The sequence below is a fragment of the Petaurus breviceps genome, unplaced genomic scaffold, assembly GCF_028583685.1.
Source record: "Petaurus breviceps papuanus isolate PSGF00001 unplaced genomic scaffold, PetGlider_PUasm1.0 77, whole genome shotgun sequence".
Classification (NCBI taxonomy): domain Eukaryota; kingdom Metazoa; phylum Chordata; class Mammalia; order Diprotodontia; family Petauridae; genus Petaurus; species Petaurus breviceps.
In genome coordinates this window covers 7,022,134-7,046,680 of record NW_027186492.1, presented here as the reverse complement: position 1 = coordinate 7,046,680, position 24,547 = coordinate 7,022,134, and the positions used below count along the sequence as shown (strand labels likewise).

General features: G+C 44.4%; 4 protein-coding genes and 1 long non-coding RNA gene across 6 annotated transcripts in view; 2 read left to right on the top strand and 3 right to left on the bottom strand.

Moving 5' to 3' along the window:
- Nucleotides 1-3,309, top strand: part of SERINC4 (serine incorporator 4) — a 5,301-nt gene extending 1,992 nt beyond the window's left edge. Inside the window, exons 5-11 of the mRNA XM_069105670.1 lie at nt 182-393; nt 696-791; nt 922-1,048; nt 1,493-1,565; nt 1,731-1,779; nt 1,869-1,995; nt 2,165-3,309. Of these exons, the coding sequence (XP_068961771.1) occupies nt 182-393; nt 696-791; nt 922-1,048; nt 1,493-1,565; nt 1,731-1,779; nt 1,869-1,995; nt 2,165-2,363 (883 nt within the window). The 3' untranslated portion in view covers nt 2,364-3,309. The remainder of the gene's footprint in view (nt 1-181; nt 394-695; nt 792-921; nt 1,049-1,492; nt 1,566-1,730; nt 1,780-1,868; nt 1,996-2,164) is intronic.
- A 35-nt stretch (nt 3,310-3,344) lies between these two features.
- SERF2 (small EDRK-rich factor 2) lies at nt 3,345-4,921 on the bottom strand. The gene is made up of 3 exons (XM_069105918.1): nt 4,762-4,921; nt 4,147-4,255; nt 3,345-3,625 (listed from the first exon to the last, which is right to left on the bottom strand). The coding sequence occupies exons 1-3, from the start codon at nt 4,766-4,768 to the stop codon at nt 3,562-3,564; spliced, it is 180 nt and encodes a 59-aa protein (XP_068962019.1). The 5' UTR covers nt 4,769-4,921; the 3' UTR covers nt 3,345-3,561.
- A 2,372-nt stretch (nt 4,922-7,293) lies between these two features.
- Nucleotides 7,294-12,060, bottom strand: LOC138175470 (uncharacterized). The gene is made up of 3 exons (XR_011172003.1): nt 11,933-12,060; nt 8,480-8,663; nt 7,294-8,247 (listed from the first exon to the last, which is right to left on the bottom strand). It is a non-coding gene; the product is annotated as an uncharacterized lncRNA (long non-coding RNA).
- On the top strand, nt 11,830-16,726 carry ELL3 (elongation factor for RNA polymerase II 3). 2 transcript variants are annotated; one of them, XM_069105914.1, is made up of 14 exons: nt 11,830-11,963; nt 12,721-12,793; nt 13,019-13,160; nt 13,467-13,502; nt 13,949-14,061; nt 14,159-14,345; nt 14,435-14,517; nt 14,659-14,734; nt 15,220-15,385; nt 15,466-15,508; nt 15,616-15,787; nt 15,960-16,004; nt 16,085-16,224; nt 16,395-16,726. In XM_069105914.1, exons 1-13 carry the CDS (start codon nt 11,864-11,866, stop codon nt 16,190-16,192), a joined length of 1,344 nt encoding a protein of 447 aa, XP_068962015.1. In that variant the 5' UTR covers nt 11,830-11,863; the 3' UTR covers nt 16,193-16,224; nt 16,395-16,726. The 2 variants fall into 2 exon arrangements, with proteins under 2 accessions (XP_068962015.1, XP_068962016.1); XM_069105915.1 differs by lacking the exon at nt 11,830-11,963 and adding an exon at nt 12,190-12,552.
- A 739-nt stretch (nt 16,727-17,465) lies between these two features.
- The window catches only part of PDIA3 (protein disulfide isomerase family A member 3), a 22,154-nt gene continuing 15,072 nt past the window's right edge, over nt 17,466-24,547 (bottom strand). Inside the window, exons 6-13 of the mRNA XM_069105913.1 lie at nt 24,379-24,495; nt 23,790-23,915; nt 22,545-22,727; nt 21,695-21,803; nt 21,005-21,130; nt 20,224-20,303; nt 19,716-19,773; nt 17,466-17,885 (exon numbers count right to left, since the gene is read on the bottom strand). Coding sequence (XP_068962014.1) covers nt 17,775-17,885; nt 19,716-19,773; nt 20,224-20,303; nt 21,005-21,130; nt 21,695-21,803; nt 22,545-22,727; nt 23,790-23,915; nt 24,379-24,495 — 910 coding nt within the window. The 3' untranslated portion in view covers nt 17,466-17,774. The remainder of the gene's footprint in view (nt 17,886-19,715; nt 19,774-20,223; nt 20,304-21,004; nt 21,131-21,694; nt 21,804-22,544; nt 22,728-23,789; nt 23,916-24,378; nt 24,496-24,547) is intronic.

The following is a 24,547-nucleotide window of genomic DNA, read 5'->3' as shown; positions in this document are numbered from 1 at the left end:
CCTACCCCGCCTCCCATCATTACCTGGGAGGTGGAATGAAGTGGGATTCACTTAGGCTGATGATAGGAAAATCTTGACCAAGAAGTCATGCTGACCCTAACCTAATGGGAGATGAGAACTGCCCTGGCCATATGGGGACCATATGCAGAGCAGGCTGTTCATGGTTCTCACACACACACAGGCTGACAGGGGCTGCCCAGGACTGGCGCTGGTTTGGGGCGGTGCTGCTGACCACACTGGTTTTCTACGGCATAGCTGGAGCAGGAGGATTCTTTCTATTCCACCACTATACCCATCCTGATGGCTGCCTGCTCAACAAGGCTCTCCTCAGCCTGAATCTTTGCTTCTGTGGCATTCTTTCCCTCCTCTCCATCACTCCCTGCATCCGCCTCAGTGGGTACTCCTCTGGATCTAACCCTCCCTCCCTGCCATTAGGAGATGTTTTATGGATCCTTTCATAAGGGAATGTTTTCCCGTAACAAATCTGCCAAGTTCTGGTCCTCTATCCATTCTTGTTTTCTAATCTGACCTCCCTCTTGGGGGGGCGGGAACAACAAGGGAGGAGGTGCTATTTTGGTTAATTTGTCCTGTCTTCAAGGGACAAGTCTCTGGGACAAGTGACACATACATTTCTCTGGGAATGGGAAGTTATCATTGCACCTAAAAGAGCAATCATTTTTGGTGTCTCTTCTTAGAACAACCCTGCTCTGGCCCCCTACAAGCCTCCATCATTAGCTGCTATATCATGTACTTGACTTTCTCTGCACTGTCCAGCCGGCCCCCAGAAAGGGGTGAGTAGAGAACCCAGAGCTCTTTTTGCCATTTTCCCATTCATTCACATCCCATTTCTGCCCAATTCTTACACCTCTTATACTTGCTCTCCCATTTTCCTTCTATTTACTCTCTACTTCATCCCCACAGTGCTACTTTGGGGACAGAATCGTACCATATGCCGGCCTAGTGTGAGCAAGGTAGGGGCACAGACACCGGACACCTCTCTGACCATTCTGAGTGCTGGCATCATGTATGCCTGTGTGCTTTTTGCCTGGTGAGTAAAGGGTGTCGAAAGGGAAACACTACCAGAGGTGGAAGGGAGAAAGAGAGCAAGAGGAAACAGGCAACAGAATGACTGGAGACTGAAATCAGAGGTCTACAGAATTAAGAAATATCCTAAGACAAGGGTAACTTCTGGGAAAAAGATGCTGTGAGCCAGAACCAGGTCAACATCGTAGTGTCCTCAAGTCAACATCTGAGCACTTACTTAAAGCCCACAATTCATTAGCTGAAAGCACTTAACTGGCCCTAGCTAAACACCCATAGAGTGAACTGTCACACCAGAATGGGGTTCAAGGACATCTAAAGACACCCCTGATAGGAACCTCTCACCCTCAGAATTTAAAGCCACCCACCCATCTCCCAGTTATTATCCCTATTATAAAGCTTTCTACAATACCACTGAATTGGCTAGAGTTAACCCTCTTCCCTCCCACAGTAATGAGGCTTCCTACCTGGCTGAAGTGTTTGGCCCTTTGTGGATGGTTAAAGTTTACAGCTATGAGTTTCAGGTGAGGATGAAAATCTCAATACCCTTCTGTGCCTGTGAGGTCCCAAACCAAATAGAATTCTTAACTGGGATTGCCCAACATACATCCCTGCTCTTGTGGACCATACCCACAACTCACCCACTCTTTCTCCATCATCCTTTTTTAAAATTTCACTTTATTTTGTAGAAACCCTCCATTTGCTTCTGTTGCCCAAACAATCTATCACCTGAGGGAGGTGAGTGTGAAGTGGGGGAAATGCACAAGCACAGTGCTATAGGGAGCTCTGGAGGGTGAACCTAAACCCTGGCCCCCTTCTCTCTAAAGGGCCCAGTGGAGAGGAGACAGGCTCAGGTGCACCACAAACTCGACTTTCCTACAGCTACTCTGCTTTCCACTTTGTCTTCTTCCTGGCTTCACTCTATGTTATGGTCACTCTCACTAACTGGTTCAGGTAAAGTGAATCCGTACAAAACAGCCTCAACTCCTGACTTCCTAAGAAATAGGAAAGCACTTGGGGGTCTTTGGGATGGGACTTGAGTTTGTAAGCTTAGGGTGGTGGGAAGATACCTATTTCAGAGCCAAGGATCTGCACCTTCTGAACAGTGATCTTGGCTCTACAGTTATGAAGGGGCAGAGCTGGAAACCACTTTCACAAGAGGTAGCTGGGCTACCTTTTGGGTCAAGATCGCTTCATGCTGGACCTGTGTACTACTCTACTTGGGACTGCTACTGATTCCAGTTTGCTGGCCAGCAACTGGACCCTCTCAATCTCATCGTGTCATACATCGGCGTTGCCGTCGAATCCATGTCTCTACCTAACTGGAGCCTGTCAGCTATTCTGCCTCTAATAATGCTGGGCTAAGAAAAAAGACACAGCCTATTATAAAAATAACTTTTTTTCAGCTCTATCCTTTGGAGCTAAGGGCTGAATAGTGAGCACTGTGGTTATGCTGTTTTGGGATATCATGGACAGGGCCCTGGCCACAATTGGGCCAGCAGCTCTTGGCAAAGAACCGACTCCTCGGTCAGCAGCCAAACACCTGCTATCCACCCCCACCTAACACTTCTCAGATCTCAGCCCTCTAGCTGAAAGGGAGGAAACTGGTCAATAATACCAGAAGGGGGAGTAATGGGGAGACTCAGAGAGAGCAACACACTATTATTTGGACAAAGGAAAAGTAAAATTGGTTCTGGAATAAGTGATGTAGTCAAGGATTATAAACCCCAAAGCAAAGTGGTCCCTTGAGAAAACCCTAGGGCTAAGGTAGAGGGGCTTTGTTAAATTTCAGTTGTGATCCTGGAGACAAAATGATCATACTTGGGAATGACTGCCGCTGGAGGACAAACGTACAAGGTGAATGAGCAAATTAATTTCCTACTGACCAGGCAGCCTGAATAAGGAAGGCACAGAAAAGAACAACCAGGAAACCACCATTAGATAATTAATTTGCCCTCTCTTGCCTTGAGAGGTTTTTCAGGAGCTGATTTAGAAGAGGGGAAAAAAGTCAAAAGTACAAGGAAGACAAAATGATCTGAGGCTTATGGGTTCTCAGGATTCCTCCACACACATTTCTTCAATGTGGTTAATAAAAAATAAAGATACTTTATATAATCTGCTTCTTCCCATCATTTTATCAAACTTCAAACCAACTCTTCTAAATGTTTTTCCTCCAGTCTGAGAAGGCATCCCACCCTACCAACCCCACCCCACAATTGGACCCCCTTAGTCACAGAGGCATCAGAGGAATTACAAAGCTACTTTTAATACTCTGGGGTAAGCCCCATAGGAATAAAAAACACTGGGAAAAGGTAGTCCCCTCACCCCCAGGAATGCCCTGGAGGAGAGCAAGGCTGCCTGGGGGGAAGGATGCACAGAGGGAACCCACTGCAGACACAGGGCGAAGGGAATGCCATCAGTTCTGGGACCTGTGAGCGCTACAGGAGGAGGCGAGAGCGTGATGGGACTGGCTCCAGGCACACGGTCGACGGGCAAGAGAGATGGGCATGAGCCATAGAGTTACTTGGGCTCTTCCTTCTTCTCATTGGCTTTTTTCTGCTTCTGTTGCATGATCTCCGAGTCCCTGGAGGTAGAGATGATGGGGCACTGGGGGTACCAGAGGGCAAAAAAGGACAGGACGCAGGGGATAAAGGGCAGAGAGGATAAAATGGATGTGGGCAGGGGCAAATTCATCGTGTAGATGAGATGCCCACAATCCTGTGAGGCCAAAGAGCTGTAGCTCAGAATTTTACATGGCCATAAACCTTAACACACAGACCCAGAGTGTGCCTCACCACACTTGGGGGGGGGGGGGTTTGGCAGGGCACAGAGGAGGGGGAATATGGGACCTAGAAACACAGAAATACTTGAAATGTAGCTAACCAAGACTTTAAGTCATACTGACACTTTGTCTATCCAAGCCTTTCCTAAATGGTCCTAGGCAGCCAATTCGTAGGGTAGGCTCAGTGTAGGCAGTAGGGTGAAAGGAGGGGAAAGAGGAGAGATGGGCACTGCCTCTACCCTCCCCCACCCTATGCCCTTTTAAATCTCTTGGGCACTTCCATCTTCATCTGGTCCTCCACCCTCTCCCCTCCCTGGGGCTACCTCTGCTTTCGGGCAGCTGCAGAGAGCCCGTCATCCCGGCGTTTTCCCTTGCCTGAATCGCTTTGCTTTTTCATGTTCTTCTGGCGGGCAAGCTCACGCTGGTTACCGCCTGCAGAAAAGGGAAACAGGATGAGAGCCCAGGCACTTAAAAGAAGACCCTCCCTCAAGCCCCGGGATCCGGAAAGTGGGCACTGACCACGGAAAACTGAGAAGAGGAGGAGGAAGGGGAGAATGAAGAAGCTGGATAGGGGGGAGAAGAGGCGAAGGCGATTCAAAGGTGGGGGGGAGAAGGGGAAGCTGGGCTTGCACAAGGAACACTGGGGCTGGGGGAGGGGGGTCCCTATGCACACGTGTGCAGTGGGACGTCCACTTGAGGGCTTGCTGTGAGCAGATGGGGGAGGGGAGAGCTCTTCGTGGCAGGAGGAGGGGGCTCAGCTTCTCGGACTGGATTCCCCGGGGGGGAGTTGTGGGGGAGGGTCTCAGCATGCTGGGGAGGGGGCAGCGGTGCGTGGAGACAGCCAGTGGGGAGTGGGGCCTAGACGTGGGTTCCCCAGGAAGGCCTCACGCTCCAGGAGGCGCTTGGGGCTCGTGCAGGGAGGGGGCGTCGGTGCTCACGGGTCATGGCGACGGCAGCGGCTCCGGCCTGACTCGGTGGCGTCCGCTCTTTCCTCTCCGACGTCCCCGACCCCGCCCCTTCTCTGCCACGTGACGTGTTCGCCCAATTCCCCACCGACCCAAACCACCCCCTCGCCTTGCCCTCCAACGAGGCTTCTTATTGGTCGATATGAATCACGTGATTCACAGGCGCCCCGAGGACTCCTTCACCCAGGGGCGGAGAATCATTGACGAAGGGCACAGCTTAAGGAGGAGCTTCCCGATCCAGGGTATGGGCGGGGCCTAGAGAAAATAGGCTGCATCACGTGGCTGGGGAGGAGACAAGGAGCTCCCGGAAGGGCGGCCCCTCCCTGGTTCCTTGGCCCGGGAACTGTCACGTGACCGGGTGGAATGGCCCAGTTGCCTGGGTTAGAAGGAAAGGTCCCATACTCTTGTGGTTGTGGTTTCAGTTGTGTACTCACTCCCTGAAGTCGATGAAGTTTTCCATAGACCCTTTAAACGCTCAGATGCCTACCTATGTGTGTTTGCCAGTAGCTGTTTTGGAAGACCCTAGGCCCCAAAGATTCCTGATTGTCGACCTAGGTCAGTCTTTTGGGAATGTGCTGAGAGCATTGAGTTTACTTCTCTCACTAGGCACTTCCTATGGGCTAAGTGCTAAGGAAGGACGTTGAATGAGGCCTGAATTCAGTTGTCTGTAAAATTAAATCAGAATGTACTACATGACCTTTTAGTCATAATGCAATTCATTAAACATTTATTAATTGCCTACTATGTGCCAGGCATTGTGCTAAGTGCTGGGGATACAAAAAAAGCAAAAGAAAGTCCTTGACCTTAAGGAGCTTACGTCATGAGAGGGAAGACAATATGCAAACAAATATTATCCAAAGTAAAGTATATACAGGATAAATAGGAAATAAAAGAGAGAAAGAACAGGGAGTTAAGAGGGGTTATTGAGGCTTCAGGGAGAAGGTATTTTTAGTTTGAATCAGATGGTTCTCTACTCTTTCTCAGAGTTCTTGGGGATCCAAAATGCTAAAGGTTTACTGTCTTCTCATAAAGGCTCAAACTGAGAAGTTAAGTCTTAAGAGGGAGATACTTGAGTAATAACATTATGAAGGAAGAAGAAATAACTTGCTTACTTGTGATTTCAAAGATTCAGATTCATCCCAGCAGATCCAAAGTCAGTTCTAGGCTCTGGGAATCCAAGCAGACTTCCCCTGACTTTAGTTCTGCTTCTTCACTTTTAAACTTAAAACCACATTCTTCCTTCCTCTTTTGTCATTCCCTTCCTTTCTTCACATACAAAGCACAAAGCACCAGCTAAGATTCTGACTCTATTTGAGGGGAAAAGGGTCTGAACTTAGCCTTCCTTTCTACCTACTACTACTACTACTACCTACTACTATGGCCTTTGAGACACTTTTGCCCTTTCTTCATGTTAAGGACATTCACCCCATACTTGGACCTTCTGTCTAAGCTCACAACACCAGCAGCTAGAAAGCTGGAATGACTTGAATTATACAAAATTCTTGAGCAGAATATAGGAAATGGAATGACAGAGTTGAATTAGGGAAGAACCTAGAAGGTGGGAATGGATAGACTGTCTTGGAAACAGAAGCCAGAGGGCAATTTTGTGGCTTAGTTCATGTTCAGCATTAGTGGCCATCACTTGATCTTGGAGCTGTCACACCATTTTGTTGGGACAAACTTGTCTGACAGTCCAGAAATCCTCTTTATGCTGGTGAGAAATCAGTACACGAATTTACAGATGTTTATAAAATAACTGAAAAAAAATTAAAGCCTCTTTACATAAATCAGTAATTGACTTGATTCCATTGATGATATGATAAATCTTGGCTGCTTTGTTTATTAAGCTGTTTGCCAAAGTAGCAGAAGTAGTAGAGAATAGGGCAGGAATTTGAACCTTGGACTTTCAAATACAAATCTACCTTTTGTTCCATTACACTAGGACCTTTAGAGCTTGGGAATTTGTAGGGTGATCCCCAGTGAAGTTTTGTATCACAGCCCCTAGATGGCGCAGTGAATAAAGCATTGGCCCAGGAGCTGGGAAGATTTGAATTCAGTTGTGACCACAGACATCTACTAGTTGTGTGACCCTGGGTAAGTCACTGTTTGCCTCAGTTTCCTCATATGTAAAATGAGCTAGAGAAGAAAATGGTAAATCATTCCAGTATCTTTACCAAAAAGGACCCAAAAGGGGTTACAGAGAGTGGGTCATGGACTAAATAACAACAATCCCATGTGCAATTTGTTACAATCTAACCAAGGCACAGTATGTTATTTTGTTCTATATGAAACCCTTGTCCCTCCCACTTTTTCTTTTTTCTTTTCTTTTTATTTGTTTAAATACAGGATATTTTGTTTCTCTTTGGCCAATTAACATTTGGTTAACATCTTTCAGGTTGTTCATATCAGTTTCACCAATAGGCACTATACTTGACTTGCAGAGGGCTTTCTAGTGTTACTGTATATCTTCAAGACACAAAAGCTCAGTTAAAAATAAAATTAGTATACTCTTTAGTTTATGTTTTATTTTGTTTTGTTTTTAAAGGGGAGGGGAAGAAAAGGGGACTAGACTGTGAAAGGAAAATCATGAGCTGGGTACAGGAAGGCCCTTAGAACAAGACCTCGTGGATTAAGGTGTCCTGAGCTGGTCTGTCAGAAGAAAAGCACTAAATTTAGATAAGGTTGAAGCCCCTGGGCTGAAGGAAGCCCAATGAAATCCCTGGCTCTTAACCCCAATATAGTGATTGTAGACAAGGGAATTGGGGAGGGAGAATGAGAAATCTAAAATTTCTCTGTAAGAAATGGGAAAATTGGGGGAAGGAATTAGGACCTCCCCCATATCAGAAATGGGGAGACTGACAGCCTGGTGTTGATGGCTGGAGGCTTATCTGTCTAGTCTCCACAAACAGTCTGGGGGACAGTATTTCTAAAGTGGTCGATTCCAGTAACACCAAATATCATGGATCAACCAGATGAGAGATCTGGTAGGGAGTTGTGTCCTGGGACCTGCACCTTGGGAGGCACTGGGAAGGCCAGGCAAACTGCTGGATCAGGGCAAGGAACTAGGTTCTCTACTGTTACAATGTGCTGTTGTATCACCAGCTTGGACAGTTCCAGATGGACGGCCTGAGGGAACAAGACAGCCCTGTGCTTAGGTGCTCTGAGCCCATAGATAATAGAGTTCTAGCCCCACTGGCATCTCCCAGCCTTGCTTCCTCAGTGATTGCCATGGTGATGTCCCTGGGGTCTTAGCCTTCCCCTACAAAACTTTGCAGAGGGGTGGGGTGAACCTAAAGAAGAGAGATAGATCCAGATTCAAAAAGTAATCCAGTGAGGGAGTTGGCCAGAAGGAAAACATCCACAGGGAAGTCGGTGTTTTGCCTTGTTAGTGGGTTCCAGCTTCAAGGTGCTCTTCAAGACAGCCAGGGCTGGCAGAATTTCTCCATTCTCTAACAGTAGCTAAGGATAGACAAGGAACTTCCTCAGTGTGGAAAATGGACAAGAGTATGAAAAGCCCATTGTGGGTTTCCCCCTGGTCTGGGTGGCTAGAACTACTTCAGGTTCTGAATTGCTCCTCTGCCTCTCTATTCCCACTTCAGCTCCCCATACCAGTCCCTGAGATTATGCTGTAGCAGCCCTGTCTCTCTCCCTTTGTCTTAATTTGTTTCCATCCCCCACAAACACACCTTACCCTTCTTGAACAAAGCTGGAACACTGCAAGGGTCCCAGATGAAGGCTTCCTCAGAGGACTTCAGAACTTCCCCTGACAACTCCAGCTTCAGTTGTGCTGCTGTTACATCTTTTAGACACTTAACCTGCTCATCCAGCTGGTGGAAGCTGATGTACTTCCCATTCCTCCTCCATGCTCTGTTGAACTGATGGGAGTGGCAGGAAAAGGAAAAACAGGGAGAGACATAGCTAATTCCGACAAGTTGTTAACCAAAGGTTGTCTTTAGGCTTTGCCCCTAAGAGCCCCTCCCCCCCAGCTCTGTCCATCTCTCCTACTGTCTTCAGCATTCTGCTTCCTCCAGCCCATCCACTACTTACCAATGCCCCACAGAATTTTTGCAAAGGCATGGAGCTCATTGTTTTCTTTAACCCTTTCCTCTGCCAGACCTCTGGATCTCATCAAGGCTAGGTTGGGATAGGGGCTTAGAGTCAAGAAGCCAGAGCATACACTGGTAGCAGAGCAGGACCTGGAATGTTCCCACTGCCTCTCCCCACCATTGCAAGTGAGCATTGTCTCCTGCCACAACTGGACCAGGTTCAGGCTCTGGGCTGGGGACAGATCCCTAGTATCCTAGGCTGAAGCAATTTTCAGGAGCTTAATTTCACATGGAATCATGACCCCTGGTGGTAGGTACATTTGGCTCCCTGTGCAGTAGGGTACCACAAGATATGGGGATTGGGACTACAAAATGACCTTTCTCACTGCAAGGGACATGAAGCACTACAACAGGGAAATTCAGGTGAGTAGTCATTTTCCTGAAGATGTCTCAGCACAGTATTAACACCTCACAGCTTTCATCCCTATAGGTCGGTAGAGGAAAAGGGCTGGGGACTGCCTGGAGACAGGGCAATAGACAGGATGACTTATTCAATGCTCTGGCAAACCCTGCAAGTGTCTACAATCCTGAGGAGTGAATAATATAATACTTAGCTCTACTTTATCCCAGTCTTCTACTTCAGAGTTTTGAAAATTTGCTAATCCCTGGCCTTCCTCCAGCCCAGCCCTTGGGTTTCCTTGCTTAGTAAACATTTGCTGTGTGCCTCCCTAATCCTGGTGAAAGTTCCTTCACCTGCCTCATAAGCACACTGGCCACTTGTGAGAAGGAAAGCAACCTCCCCTAATTGCAAGGACAGGACTCCCAGCTCTAAGGTCTGTGAAGAAGAGTGGGGAAAAGGGAAACAGAAGAGGGAAGAAAATGAGAGGTGAGATCAAAATGCAAGGCTACAACTAAAAACATTTTCACCTTGAGTGAAAACATTGTGGGGAAAGGTATGGTGGCACCTTCCTAAAAAAGGGTGCAACCCATCCCCCACTCTATAAAGAAAGTGGGCTGAGAGAAATGAGTGCTCCTCTGCCTGGGCATGGAGGATGGCAGCCCAAGACTAAGTGAGTGAGTGAGTTGTACTCTATAGCATTAAGTCTGTGAGGCATGAGACTCCAGGTTCAGGGATAGCAGTGGTCTCTGCACCACCCTGGGAAGAAATTCACCAGAGCCATAATGTCAAAGTGTGAGGGAGGGGAGGGAGAGTATTCTGGCAGTCTTTTCTTTCTTTCTTTTTTTTTTTTACTGGCAAGTCCTATAGATTTATTTATTACCTTCTCTTCTTTTCCACCCTCTACCCACACACCAAAAAGAAAGCAATGGTGATAATAAACACAAATACAGAAGGCACCAGAATCTTTAGAATTTCTACCAATGCCAAGCAGCCTGTATTATACTGTTCTTTGACAATATAGCCATTTTCCCTAACATTTTCCACTAGCATTTTTTTTCTCTGAAGTGACAGGCACTTCATCTTATAATCCTTTGCCAGCCCAGCCCTGGCCTGCTGCCCACTCCCCCCACCCGAACTCAACTGTTTAAAATATTGTAGGTGAAAAAAAAAACCCTACTTATGTCTCCCAAGTGCATCCTTCCCACCCCCAGGTTGATCTTGATTACTGTTCTGCTAATGGAAATGATAGGGCCTTAGTTATATCTAGATGATCCTTCTACCGCCCACACCTCAATGCAAGAACTGGTCAGTATTTCTATTTGATGATGATGATGATAATAAGTTAGGATTTATATGGCATTTTAAGGTTTGCAAAGTGCTTTCCAAATACTATTTTATTTGATCCTCACAACAACCCTGGGAGGTAGGTGCTAGTTACCATTTTTTATAGATGGGGAAACTGAGGCAAACAGAGGTTAAGTGAGTTACCCAGAGTCATACAACTAGTAAGTGACTGAGGCAGCATCTGAACTCAGGTCTTCTTGACTCCAAAGTTCAATACTCTATCCCTCCAAATGTCTTCCTTTGACATCTCTCCTACCAGGCCTCAAATGTATACCATTACAGACACTCTTTTGTGTCAAGGTGGCAGAAAACCATCTGGAAAATCACTATTACACTGTGAAAAGAAGGAATATTTGAAATGAAGCCTCTCATATTAACACTTGAGTGCCATGAAAGAACACTAGTTTATCAAATTAACTGATTTTCCTTGGAAAGCAGAGAAAAAATGTTCTGAAAGAATCACAGAAGCAAAAATTTAGAACTGGAAGAGACCTTAACCTAGCCACCTCATGGTATAGATGAGGAAACTGAGTTTCCCAGAAATGGAGTCTACATAGTACAGTGGAAAGATTACTGGCCTTAGAGTCAGAGGACCCAGATACCACACTATGACATGCTATCTGTGTGAATTTAGAAAAGTCAAATAATTTCCCTGGACCTCAGTTTTCTCATCTCTAAAATGAAGGGTTTGGATTAGATAGCCTCTGAGGCCCTAGATCTTTGATCCAGTTAAATGACTTCTACAAGGTCACACTTTATGAGCAGCAGAACTGGGATTTGAATCTAGATCTTTTAATAATAATAGCTAATATTTATGTGGTACTTAGTAGGCACTGTGCTGTACAATTATTATCTCATTTGGTCCTCCCTAATAAGTGCTATTATTATCTCCATTTTACACTTGAGAAAACTGAGGCAAAGAGATGTTAAGTGACTCTCCCAGGATCACACAGCTAGTAAGTATCTGAGGTGGGATTCAAATTCAGGTCTTCCTGACTCCAAGGCTAGCACTCTATCCACCCAGTTGCCTGATTCCCAGATCAAGGCTATGCAACATTGGACAGATACATTGGACTCTACAAATTACCTTGTAGCTATTGGTCTGTGTACATGTTATATACTCCCTAGAACAATATAACTTGAGGGCCCAAACATATCTTCTTGTCTTTATATCCCCAGAGACTAACACTGTGGAGCATAGTAAATATTTGTTGAATTGAATTTGTGAATGTCTACAGGGTGGGGCAGGAAAATCCAGGTAGGTGGAGGGCAGGGAAAAACAGGCATGAAAGTACTTGTAAGGGGACATAGAAAGCAGGAGGCAAAACACCTGGATTACTACTCCTTGACACACCTGGATGACTGCCCCTTGACCCAGATGAAAGGTCAGTCTTAAATCTCTCTCCACGAACCCCAACAGCTTCACCATCAACCCTTGGTCTGCCTCAGGAATAGGGCCGTTCCCTTCTCCCACTAGCCACTTGTGAACCAGCCTGTTGTCTAACGAAGAAAGCTGAAACTGAGTCTTGCCTCGCCGGTACAACAAGTCTCAGGTGGGGAGGGGCCTGAGCAAGGCTGGATCGTCTCCTTCTTCCCTAGTCACTCATCTCCTGCACTCTCACGGCCCTCTGCACACCCGCTTACCGGTCGGGTCTACACAGCCTACAGCTGCGGAAAGGCTTTTCAAACTACTCCCATCCTCACCCCTCAGGTCCCAGCAGCTGCTCCAGCCTTCCGAAGAAGCCTGGCTCCTGGGCTTCAGGTGGCGGCTCCTCGCACTGTGTGCGGAGCAAGAGAAAATAGACCCATCGGGGTTTTCGCACCTGGGATCCTAGGGGGACTCCTGGCCTACCATCTTCTAGCCCACCGGGGACTCATGGCATTAGCTTTCTGAGCAGCTCAGGCTCTTGCCCCACCTCTAGTCTAGTCCCTCTCTTCCCAACCTACCACCCCCACCCTCTCCGGCGAGCTCAGGTACGGCTCCAAGACAAAACTCCCTCGGAGGACCACAGTTCTGAGATTGAAAAAGTTAAGCGCTTTGCCCAATTTTAGGCTTAGGAAACTAAGGCAAGAATAGGGATTGTGCCTAGAAAAACTGACTCTATCAGGGTCCCCTTGCTCTTCCCTTCCCTCTCTTTCTAGGAACCCTCCAGTTGGCAGGAACGTCTCTGAATGTCCAGTCCCTCTCTGATCCCATTATTCTCAAGCCAAAAAGGTGCAAGACCTCGACTCACTAGGAGGGGTAGATTGATGGACCAGGGATTGTACCATACTGACAAGGGCCCAGGAGACATGGGGGCGGGATTTTAAGAGAGGCGGAGTCAAATCCAAGGGGCCTGGGCTGGGTAGGGATAGGTGGGGCTGCCCAAGACAAGCTGGAGCAGAGCGGTGATACTAGTGGTCCTCGTCCTGGAGCAACCCCAATTGTTCTCGCTTCCAGTATCACCGCCATGGCGGGGCCACAGGAGGTTCTGAACGGGAAGCTGCAGCTATCTTTTACTCCTGGTTCGCGAACCAGCCTCCTACTTCTCCGACTCAACGATTCAGCTTTGCGTGCGCTACAGGACTCTCAGCGGATACAGGTGCGAACCCTCTTCCTTAGTCGATCCAGGACTGATTTCCAATCATCCCGAGGTCTTTTTCTCGATCCTACATTCTCACTGAGATACAGGCTCCTCTCCAAGCTTTTTAACCCCTGTATCACCGGTCCTGGATATTAGAGTACACACACCAACACCCTCCTCCCACTCTCTGCGGACCCACGGGTGCTGGAGACTTCTGCCGATCCCTGACCTCTATCTGAGTAATTTAGAAGGCAGGTGTCACATACTTTCTGAGATCGGGGCGAGTCACTTCTTGGTCCTCAATTCTTTCCTTGTCTCCCTCAGGCACAGCCTGTGATCGCCTTCCAGGGCAACCGAGGGGTGAGTGAAGGGCCCCGAATGTTTCTATTGAAGGGTATGAGAGAGTGTGCGTTACTGAGGCTTTGTGTGAGGGACACAGTTTTGGTTCTTCGATAAAGCTGAACAGAGGAATTGGAGTGGCACCACAACGACTACACTACCTCCCCACTACTGGCTCTTTAGCCTAACCTGAGCCATACAGAGGTGCAGTCTGCGTTGGTGTTGGCACAAGGGTCGGGTGAGGTGTGGGTGGGTGACCAGGGAGACTGTGAGGAAGGACCCTGGAGATTGAGGGAAACTGCTTCCTAAGGGAGCTCAGATCCACCTGCATTTGGTATTACTAACAAGTCCCCTGGGGACCCTAGTCCTTGTCACAGGCCAACTCTGGGAGTCCTCTAAAATGCTTACTCTAGGGAAGTGATGAACATTTTAGGTAGAAGAGCAATTTACTGGGTTTATTCTTTCAGTACCTGCGACTTCCTGGCCCTGGCTGTTCCTACCTCTTCTCTTTCATAGTGTCCCAATGTGGAGTAGATGGGCAAAGAGGTGGACTGGACCTTGTGTGCCACCGCTTGGGCAGGTAAATGGAAATACACAGAAAACCAGATTGAGGAGTATGATATAGAATCCTTCAAGATTTATTATGCTTTGCTCCCTCTTTCCTTCACTTTCTTCAGGTTTGGACCAGGCCTGCTTCAGTGCCTAGGTTCTCTTCGAGAGCGAATTACTATCTGCTCTGCTATAGATTCTATACCAGTATCATCTTCACCTCAGGGATATCAGCAGGGTGAAGGTGTTAGGGAAACAGGGAGCCAACAGGGCACTGGATTGGATACAGGACCACAACCACAGCTATTAGAAGAGGTGAGGCCAGGAGTTACAGGGTATTACAACAAAGATGTGGAGGTCTAGAAGTCAAGGGGCTCTTGACTGACATGTCACCTCCCCACAAGGTGTTGGATCCCCTGGAGAACAGTCAAGAGGGACAGCCTATTCCAGGATCCTCAAGAGATCATCTGGCACAGTGGCTGCTGAGGTACTGGGAGATAAACGAGGAGCAGCAGAAAGAGAAGGCAGTGTTGGCTTCCTCTCAAATCCCTGCTGCAAGAAATCCAAAAGCATTCTTTAAAAAAATTGTTCCAAATTAATCACCCTTTTCTCCTTCCTCACACTATAGCGACCAGAGCTCCCACCCCACAAAAGGGCCAAATCAGAGACCCTCTTCTTCCTCCAGTCACAGGCACTTGAACATGGTAAGTGCTTATATACAGGATCATATATTTAGAGCTGGAAGAGATCTCAGATAATTTAACACCCTTGTTTTAAAAGGGAACAGGCCCAGAGAAGGTCAGAGACATAAATTTAAAAAATCCAAGAATTAAAACAGGTGGACTCCAAATTCTGTGCTGTTGCCACAATACTACCTTGAATAACTCACAGTAGCATGGTGCTTACAGAACACTTTGCTCAGATGACAAGCATGATCACAGTTTTCTAGATGAGAAACCAAGGTTCATACCCACTGATCTTCAATGCCCTTTTAAATGAACCTGCCTCAAGAAGTAATCCTGTCTGTTCTGAAGTGTTATGAACCCTCTCCTTTAAGTTTTAAGATATAAACATGGAGACTGTTCTTCAACTTCCAGAATTCCACTATAGATAGAATTAGTGGGGAAGAGGGAGGTTATCTGCCAGATCTAAGTCTGTATTGAAGATCTGGATTTTAAACTTTTCTCAGAAGCGACACCCCTCCACAGACATACCGGAACCAGAGGACAAGAGGCCCAGAGGTCCAAGTTCCACACAGGAGCTTCCCAGTCATGATCCACAAGAAGAGGGAGAAGAGTGGGAAAAAGACCACGAGGCAGGTCCCAGAAGGGAACACAGCTCCTTAGCACAAGAAGGTAATGTTTATGGGGGTGAAGGTTCCTGCAGTGCAAAGAGGATACTACCTTTTCCTTTCACAGCTTTGTTTTTTCACCAGACCCAGAGTCACTGCTTCCTGGAGAAACACCAGACTACTTCCTGTGAGTCCCTTATCCCTGAGTGACTTTACCCTTCTGCCCTGCCCTTCCTGGGGCTGGGGAATGACATTTGGGACAGGTGAGTGAGTACGACTTTCTGACTTCTATAGACAGTATGGAGCCATCCATAGTACTGAACAGTGTCGTGCCTATGAGCAAGACTTTGAAGCAGATTATGCAGAATATCGAGCCCTACACGCACGTGTTGGGGCTGTCAGCCAAAGGTTCATGCAGTTGGGAATGGAGATTAAGAGAGTACAACGAGGCACTCCTGAACACAAGGTAAAACCTTCAAAAAAAAGTGATGCATTAACTTGTAAACTAGCTCACTACATCACTATTTTGGGAAAAAAGTCTGTCTAGATTATACAGAACGTTAAAAAAAAGATTTCTACTCTTCCAGAGAAGTTGGAAGGTCAATTTAGTATTGTTCATGTTTTTCTTATTGTTTCAGGTGCTGGAAGATAAGATAGTCCAAGAATACAGAAAGTTCAGGAAGGTATGATTAGGGCTAGGGTAGACAGATAAAGGGAAACTGAAGCAACGAAGTTATCTAAGATACTAGCCTTGTCTCTGCAGCGGTGTCCAGGTTACAAAGAAGAAAGACAGCGGTGTGAGTACCTGCACCAGAAGTTGTCACATATCAAAAGTCTCATCCTGGAATTTGAGAAGAACAGGGACAGCTGAGGCTGCCAGGAGGACCTAAGGACTTCTGTCTGGTGAGATGCTGATAAACAGGGTGGCTATGGAACAAATGATTTAGGTGCTGCAGCCTGCTATTGATCTCACTGATGACTATGGGGGGTGGGGGTGGAGGGAAAAGCAGGTGCTGCTACAAATCCTTGAGGGGTTTGTTACCACGATATTTACATTACCCCCTCCTATCCAGGTTATGTTGGCATAGTGCCAGTACTTTCCAGCTGTGCCCAAGAACAACAGAGTTTCATCACTTTTGCTACAACTCTGATAACCCAAGAGATTAAAACCACCTCTTAAGATAGGATACCAAGGAAACAATGGTAAAAAACTAATTGTGTGATCACCCTAAGAGACCAGAATAACAGCTGCTTGGGAGCTGTTTACAAACTCACTTGCCCTCAAACATATTCAGGGGCAGGGCTTGACTATAGCCTATGTGGAGATCATAGGAATGTTTAGTGAATTTCTTTACAAACATGGCTGGAAAATAAATGATGACTGCTCCTGTGTGGTTTGTACAAACTGATGTTGCCAAATACTTTCAAAGTGGGGACAGGTGCTCGAAGAGGGGATGTAACAGTCACCATCTATACTTAATCCTATCTACTTAACCAGTTCCCTTTCTAAGAACTTAATGACCTTCCCGAAGTTGGAATCCCTACCTACCATTTTTGAGTGACCTGAAAACTACACCTGAATAAGGGGCATCTAGGTCTCTTACCCACAAAACCAGCAAAATAAATTTGCATCTATCTATAGCAAATGAAATGCATCACTTAGGTACATCCTTTTTTATACAGCATTATAGCAAGAGTAAAAGGAATGCCCTGAGAATATTAACATTACCAGTCCTAAAAAATAAGAAGTTATTGTGCCACACCCCAGGCTGTAGGATGCATAGAACTGCACCCATATTAGTGTTAGCAGTTCCAGCAATGTTTGGAATAAACCCCAAACTAAAGCCACACCCAAGCTCAGGAACTGCAGTAGCAGGATACTCTAGGGCTAACAGCAGCCCCAGGGAGGAATAAAGAAGCAATGGTCCCAGGTGTCTAGGAAGGATAAATAGCAACCTACCCTTGGGGCCTAAGCAGGGCATGAATAAAAGGGTCAAAAATCTTTGATAATCACCAGAAAAATGTCTGAGCAGTAAACACAGGGACAATTCTGGCTTTACATCAGATCAGTTATCTGGTATGGGGCAATGTTTTAACTCTAATTGCCAACATTCCCTCCACCCCCTCTAACCTCCCCCAAGAACTTAGTTTAAAGGGGGTTTATTTATTGTCACTTCCAAATGTACAAAAAAAATTAGAAAATAACCCCCAACTCAACTCCCCTCTCCCTTCAACATTCCCCCAACACAAATAATCCTCCCCACCCCCATCTCCCCCCAAACAAATATCAACTGGTCCTGGTGTTTCCATTAACAGTGCACCTAAAGAAACAGCTTAGCGAAAATTAAACAGGATTCAAATGGCATCCACGCTGTCCACTCATCCCTGAGGCACTGACTGCCCCATCACTGGTAAAAGAGTCCTTATACAAAGTGGTGTTTTTGGCTGCTACTTTAGAGATCTTCCTCTGCCTTCTTCTTTTTGGATTTTTCCTCTTGGATCACAGGAGGATTTGTAGCTTCTCTTTGTAGGTAATTAATAAAGTCAGTAACTTCACGGCCACCCTAAAAATAAAGAAAAATTATCTAAAAATCTAGCTTTGTTTAGAACCTCAGGGACAATCTTTTCCTCCCCAACCCAAAGAGACTTTGGATTTTGAAGCTAAGCAAGAAATTTATTGCATAGGAGGACTGGGAATCACTTTAGGAGGAAAAAAAAACCCCTCAGGTGAATAGTGTAAAAGCATATTTTAAAAATCCTTTTTAGTTTATCTAGAAATACTGAAAAATAATAGTTTTCTTTAAAGTTTTATTTAGACTCTGGGGAAAAGCTTGGACAGATGGGTGGGATAGGTCAAGATAAAAAGGCTTTCCATTGATGAATGTGATGGAATTCTAATAAAGCTGCCCCCAGCTCCAATATTTTAACTTTATGACAGGCCTGGCCCCACTGAATAGCAGGTCCACTGTACCTACCTTGCCCCCACCCCTGCTAATGTCCTAACTTCTTCATATACGGCTCACTGCCACAACAGGTGCATCCACGAACTCATAGTTCTCACAGAACAGCAGATGTGTCCATGTGATGGGATCCCAGCCACTGCCGCTACCTAGTCACTGTCCCCAGACCCATTCCCATAGAAACAAGTGCATTCTTGTATTCAATAACAATCACATCATCCATCTAGCCCAAGACAGCATCACAATGCCTAACTATTTATCTTGACCAAACAGGACCACAATAGCTAGCCAATTAGAGGGCAGCACAACCTGAATGTTTAACCACTGAACCATAGATGGGATCCCTCCTCCATTACGTAATCCCTTAAAACCTCTGCTGACTTTTCAATATTAATCATATTTCTACATTCTATGTAAATTTTGATTGTGTAATCTGTATCTTTACCCTATAAAAATCCATCTCACTCTCTCTGAAATTGCTGGTTCCTCTTGGACCTTGACTTGCTTCATGAGAGGCATCAATCTCAATAAATGCCTACACTTGTGTAAGAAGTGGTCTGACGCTGAATTCTTTGAGATGGTTCCACCAAAACACATCATGAAACCCCAATAGTTTTTGGATGGGCAGAACCCCCACCAAAACAGTTTTTGGAGTCCCTGGGTTTAAACTGCAACAAATGGATTATGGGTGATATCCAGAAACTTAACAAAACAAATCTTATTTATATTAAACATATTACCTTTTCCCACCTCCAAGTATATTTTCCTCCCTCCTTCTCCTGAATGTACCTTGTAAACAACTGCCTACTTCCATTAAATCTCCTCTTCGATATGAAGTCTTGATACAGTTCTACAGGAGGAACCTCACCGATTCCTCTCAAAGAGGCATGCAGGAAGAAGATAGTGATCTGGCTGCTCAACGATGGAATGTCAACCCAGACTGTATTTTAAGATGTTTTTTTTTTCCTTCACTTGTTTCCCTGCCATCTTCTTGTTTTTGTTGTTTTGCTTTTTGGAGGGGGAAGGCAGGGCAATTGGGGTTAAGTGACTTGCCCAAGGTCACATGGCTAGTTTTGTGTTAAGTGTCTGAGGCCAGATTTTAACTCAGGTCCTCCTGACTCCAGGATCGGTGCTCTATTCACTGTGTCCTAGCCGCCCCTATTTTAAGATATCTTTTACTTTTCAAGATTCTTATGTTACTTGAAATATTCTTGGGGCAGTAAGTCCATGTTTAAGGATATGGAGGACTATGCCAGTTTGGAAAGTTCGGTTCTCCAAACTAGAAACTTCTAGGCTTGGATGTAAATTAATGATAAATTAAACCATTTCTGGCAGACTGATGCCTAAACAAGGGGGGGGGGGGAACGACACAACAGTAATATTATTCGATAATGGCTAGAGGTATGTTTTGGGGATAGTACTCTAAGTACTTACTTCATATTTCCGTGGATTCTGCTTACTATTGGCTGGAGAGAAGTAGATGGTAGGGAAGCTGGGGAAAGAGAATGTTATATTTAGACTTCAGAAAAACACTGCCAAGAGCCTTTCTCAACTCCATACCTTATTATCTTTATGGTTTCTTATCCTAGAAGCACGGACAACCAAGTTATACCATATTAAGTCAAGCAAGAACCCATATAACTTAAACCCAAATGTGCATACAATGGAGAGCTCTGAACCAGAGTAGCAAGTGCTATAACAGGACTATGTTATTAAATGTTGCCTTAATTATAATAAGAACACTAGAAGAATTTACAGTAAGGAGATTGGAGATGCTAAGAAGGTAGAAAACTGACTATAAAATCTTCAAAATCCCATCTACCACATACTCATAAAGCTCAAAGCCAGGAATATAGCAACAGTGCAACTGCTAAGAAAGCATCCTTATCCATCCCAGTATACTGGAGTGTTCATTCCAATAATTAATCTGCAATCTACTTACCCTCTGACTTCATATGGAGAAGGCACATCATTGGCTGTAGCATCCATCTTTGCTATGACAATGTTGGGATCTTTGCTGAGCTGTATAAAACAACAGCAACAAATTTTAAGCTTGTTCAATCTTCCAAACTGATGACTAACAAGGAAAAACTTCAGCCCCACAAGTGCAGCTTTCTGGGAACACTCATTCAAACCATGGTAATGAAGGTATGTCAGCTTAGAACTCCTAGTTTGTTTGGGGGGGCCACGGAGGGGGAAGGAGGGAGAGAGAGAGATAAAGCAGGAGGGAGGGAGAAAGAGTACTGGAGTAAGAGAAAGTGGGAGAGAGTTAGAAAAAAGAGGAGAGGGGAGGGAAGGGAAGAAATGAAGAAGACAGATGGCCTCTCCCACCTCACCTCATCCAATGAAGACATGAAATGTCTAAACTTCAAATCCACCTGGCATAGATAAGCAATTAATTACATGGACTAAGTAGGTTAATTTAGAGGAAGAAGCTATTACACCCAGTTAAGCTGACACAGAAATTACAGGGTACCATTTTCCAGTTTAAACCTAAGCCTGATGAATGAAAACATAGATAATACAATGTGAAAGAGCAGACAAAACTTGAGTCATTGAGCAAGGTAAGGCACTAGGGGGCAGTCACAAGAAGAATATTTGTTGTAGCAAGCGAAAAATATTATCAGGTGGTAAGTACATTGAAGTAGCTAAGAAGGATAGTCTTAAATTGATATGAAGACTTTCAGCTCAAAGTTAACTTTCAGAGTAAAGCCCAAACATACCTTTTCTCCCAATTCTTTGTACTTGGGCTCCAGGTTTTTGCAGTGACCACACCAGGGAGCATAAAATTCTATGAGAACATCTTTATCAGTATTCACAATTTCATCAAAGTTCTCAGCTACCACTACCTGGAAAAGTAAAAAAAATAAATAAAAAAAGAATATTCTCCAGTTATTAATTCTGTGTATGTGGAAAAACAATTCCTGTCACAGAAGATTCATCATTGCTAAATTTATCAATTACAGTCCACCAAATGAGCAATCTTCATGAAACATTAAAATTCATAGCTAAGAATATTTGAACCCTCAGGAAAATCTCTCCCCCATTCCTTTCAATTTCTCATACAGGACATTATCTCCATAACCTAGCAAATACTGACTATACCTGTTACAAAGGAAGACCTCATGGTAGTAAAAATATCAAAAATATTGTACTATATAAATAGCATAACTACCCCAAAGGGATTTGTAATCCTTATCCAATAGAAAGGGGCTGTGCTCTTGACTCCACATAAATTCAGTTTGAGGACTATCTTTTTTTTTTTTTTTTTAGAATTTTGTGGACTCAAGGCTAGGATAGATGTTAGAGAAGATTGTTAAATCTCCATTGTTAAGTATAAAAGTGACCTTTCAATGCCCTTGGATATAGTCAACAGTTTTGTAAACAGGAGAGGCAGACCCAACAGTTCTCACCTTCACAGGTCCATCATTACTCTCTGGGATAGGTTCAGACTTTAAGTATCTCCTCAGGTTGCCATCAAAATAATTCTGCAGGAATCGCTCAAGGGCCTTCCCATCACGGCTAAAGGATGGAAAGACAAAAATAAATACTCTTTGTAACCACAAAGATCAGCTATACAAGAAGTTTCCAGGGACAGCTCCTCCTTCAGTTTTGACCCCAAAGCTAGCAGAAGACAAGAAAACTAGAAGCATGCCTGCCCCTCAGAACAGGTGGAGGAACTAGTGACAGAACAGCAAAATGACTATAGCCAGTTGGGCTATTATTACCTACTTCTTTATTTCCTGGGCACTTAATGTAAAAAGTTTTACAGAGGGAAAAGAAAAACTAGGGAATTATTTTTATTTTTTAAAATGTAAAAATACTATTATTACCTAGTCACATTACCCTGTTTGACTTAAGTGTCCCAACCCCTAAGCCTCCTCTGAACCATGGACTCAAAGTGAAAATAAAGTTTACTTGTTTGTCAAAATACACTATAAAGCCCTCAGACTAAGTTTGTTTCATGTCAAAAAAAAAAAGGGGGATGAGTAGGGAGAAGTCTAAAATTAACTCAAAGAAAGCAAAACTGCTATTCTTATGTATTGCCAAGCTGCTTCTTCTACTGAGTAAGATGGGCAACAAGAAAGCAATTCTGCGTCTATAAAGTTATTTAAATACCCAAGGAATAAGTATTAGTGACCAATCATCACTAAATAACTCTTCTAAGAAGGTACTCTTCCTTTTTAATCCCTTAGTGGTAGAATGGAGGTTTTCATGTTCCCTTTTCTACCCCCCTAAAACTAAAAGAAATCATCAACTTACGAGAACTCCTCTTGCATAACATATTTCTCTCCTTTCGAAGTTTTGATAGCGACAACAGGTACCTCTCCAGAGGTTCTTTCCAAGCCAAAGTCAGAAAGTTCATGGCTAAAAGTTTTTCGACTAGCAACAGCAAAGTTGAGTTTCTGTCCAGCTTCCAGGAATTTCTGTGCCACCATCATTACTCTGTTTAGAACAAGAGATATTTATCAGGATAACACTTTGAAACTAAGTAGCAAGCAACACTTTGATGATGTTCTTCTAAGATCAATAAATTAATTCTACTCCTTAGCCTACCAAGTTTGAGTGTCATCATTCAACATTGCTATTAAAAGGCAGCTGGTAGCACCATGGATAGAGTGCCAGTTCTGGAGTCAGGGAGACCCGATTTCAAATCTAGCCCTCAACCCCGGGGTCTGCCTCCGTTTCCTCATCTGTAAAATGGAGGTAATAACAGGACCTAATTCCCAGCATGTTGTGAGAATCAAATGAGATAACTACAAAGTTCTTGGTATAGGGCCTGGAACAGAGTAAGTGTTATGTAATGTTGGCTACTATTAAGTTCGTGGTGCTGAATTTCTTTTTTCTTTTCTTTTTTTTCTTTCTTTTTTTTTTTTTCTTTTTGGAGGGCAACTGGGGTTAACTGACTTGCTCACGGTCACACGGTTAGTTAAGTGTTAAGTGTCTGAGGCTGGATTTGAACTCAGGTCCTCCTGACTCCAGGGCCAGTGTGCCACCTAAACGCCCCTGCTGAATTAATTTCTACTGGCATTTATTACACTGTTAAGACTCAAAACTTCCTCAAAGGATCACTTATAAGCAATCATAGGGAAGGGAAGCTTCCTTCGGGGAAAAAGAACAATAAGAGGGTTAACTAGGTATGTAAACACACCTTTGACTTTTACAGCACAGATGCACCTCCTACTGGGTTTAGATGTTTTTAAACTGCTGCCTGAGCACATCTTTCCCATTTTTCACCTGAGTCCAAATAAAATCAAATGTACATACACATCATACATATACAATGTATACTAGACTCCAGAAATAATTCGTTGTTCCCTCAGCCCTGGGGAGTGGTATTGGTGGTGGCGATTCTCCAAGACTGGAAGCCTTAAGGCAAAGGCCTAAAGGTGCCCTAATCTTAAAGAAAAGTGTTTGGGAGTCATTATATAAACATATTCAGAGCACTGATATAATTCAAAAGAAAAAAAGGAGCATATGTGATCCCATTTATTTCTTATTACTTACCTGTTTCTCCAGTAGTTGGATCCTTTAGCATTCATCTCATAGTCCACATCATAATAAGCCACAAGCAGGTCCTTGCCCTGGAATAAGTCTTTGTTGTCTTCTGTCATGTGAGGGCAAATACCAAAACTGAAACAAAATAATCCATTATCAACCTGGATAGTTGCATCACTTGGAAAGAAGCTAAAACACTGAAAACTGGCAGTATCTCAGTATTTATTTTGCTTAGCATCTTTTTGGGAGAGACATGACTAATGCAGGAATTTACTTTGCTTGACTATATATATTTGTAATGGATTTTGTTTTTCTTATTTTTTCAATGTGTGGGGGAGAGGATTCAGAACTGAAAATAAAATTGAATTGTAAAAATTTTTAAATCGAAAAATTAACAAAAATACTTAGGTAGTATATGTGGCACCACACAAAGGTCTAGATGTTGTTGACTTCATAGGGACTTAAAACTATTATTGCTAAAGTTCTTTTGAAGTTTTATTACATAAAGCCTAGACATGACAAGGTCTAGAGATAGCACTGTTGAATGACTAGACCACAATAGTAGAATGGAAACCAAACACCTGAATCAAGTACTTACACATTCTCTTGGATAAATTTTTTAATTTTGCCACTGGTTATTTTTTCCTCTGTGTACTGTATACTGTTTTCCTCAAATTTGTTAGCCAGATGTGGAGGCCGGAACAAAGTGATACCCCTAAAAGGAAAACAATGTCAAAGAAACTAAGTCAGAGGAGGTGAGCTAAAAA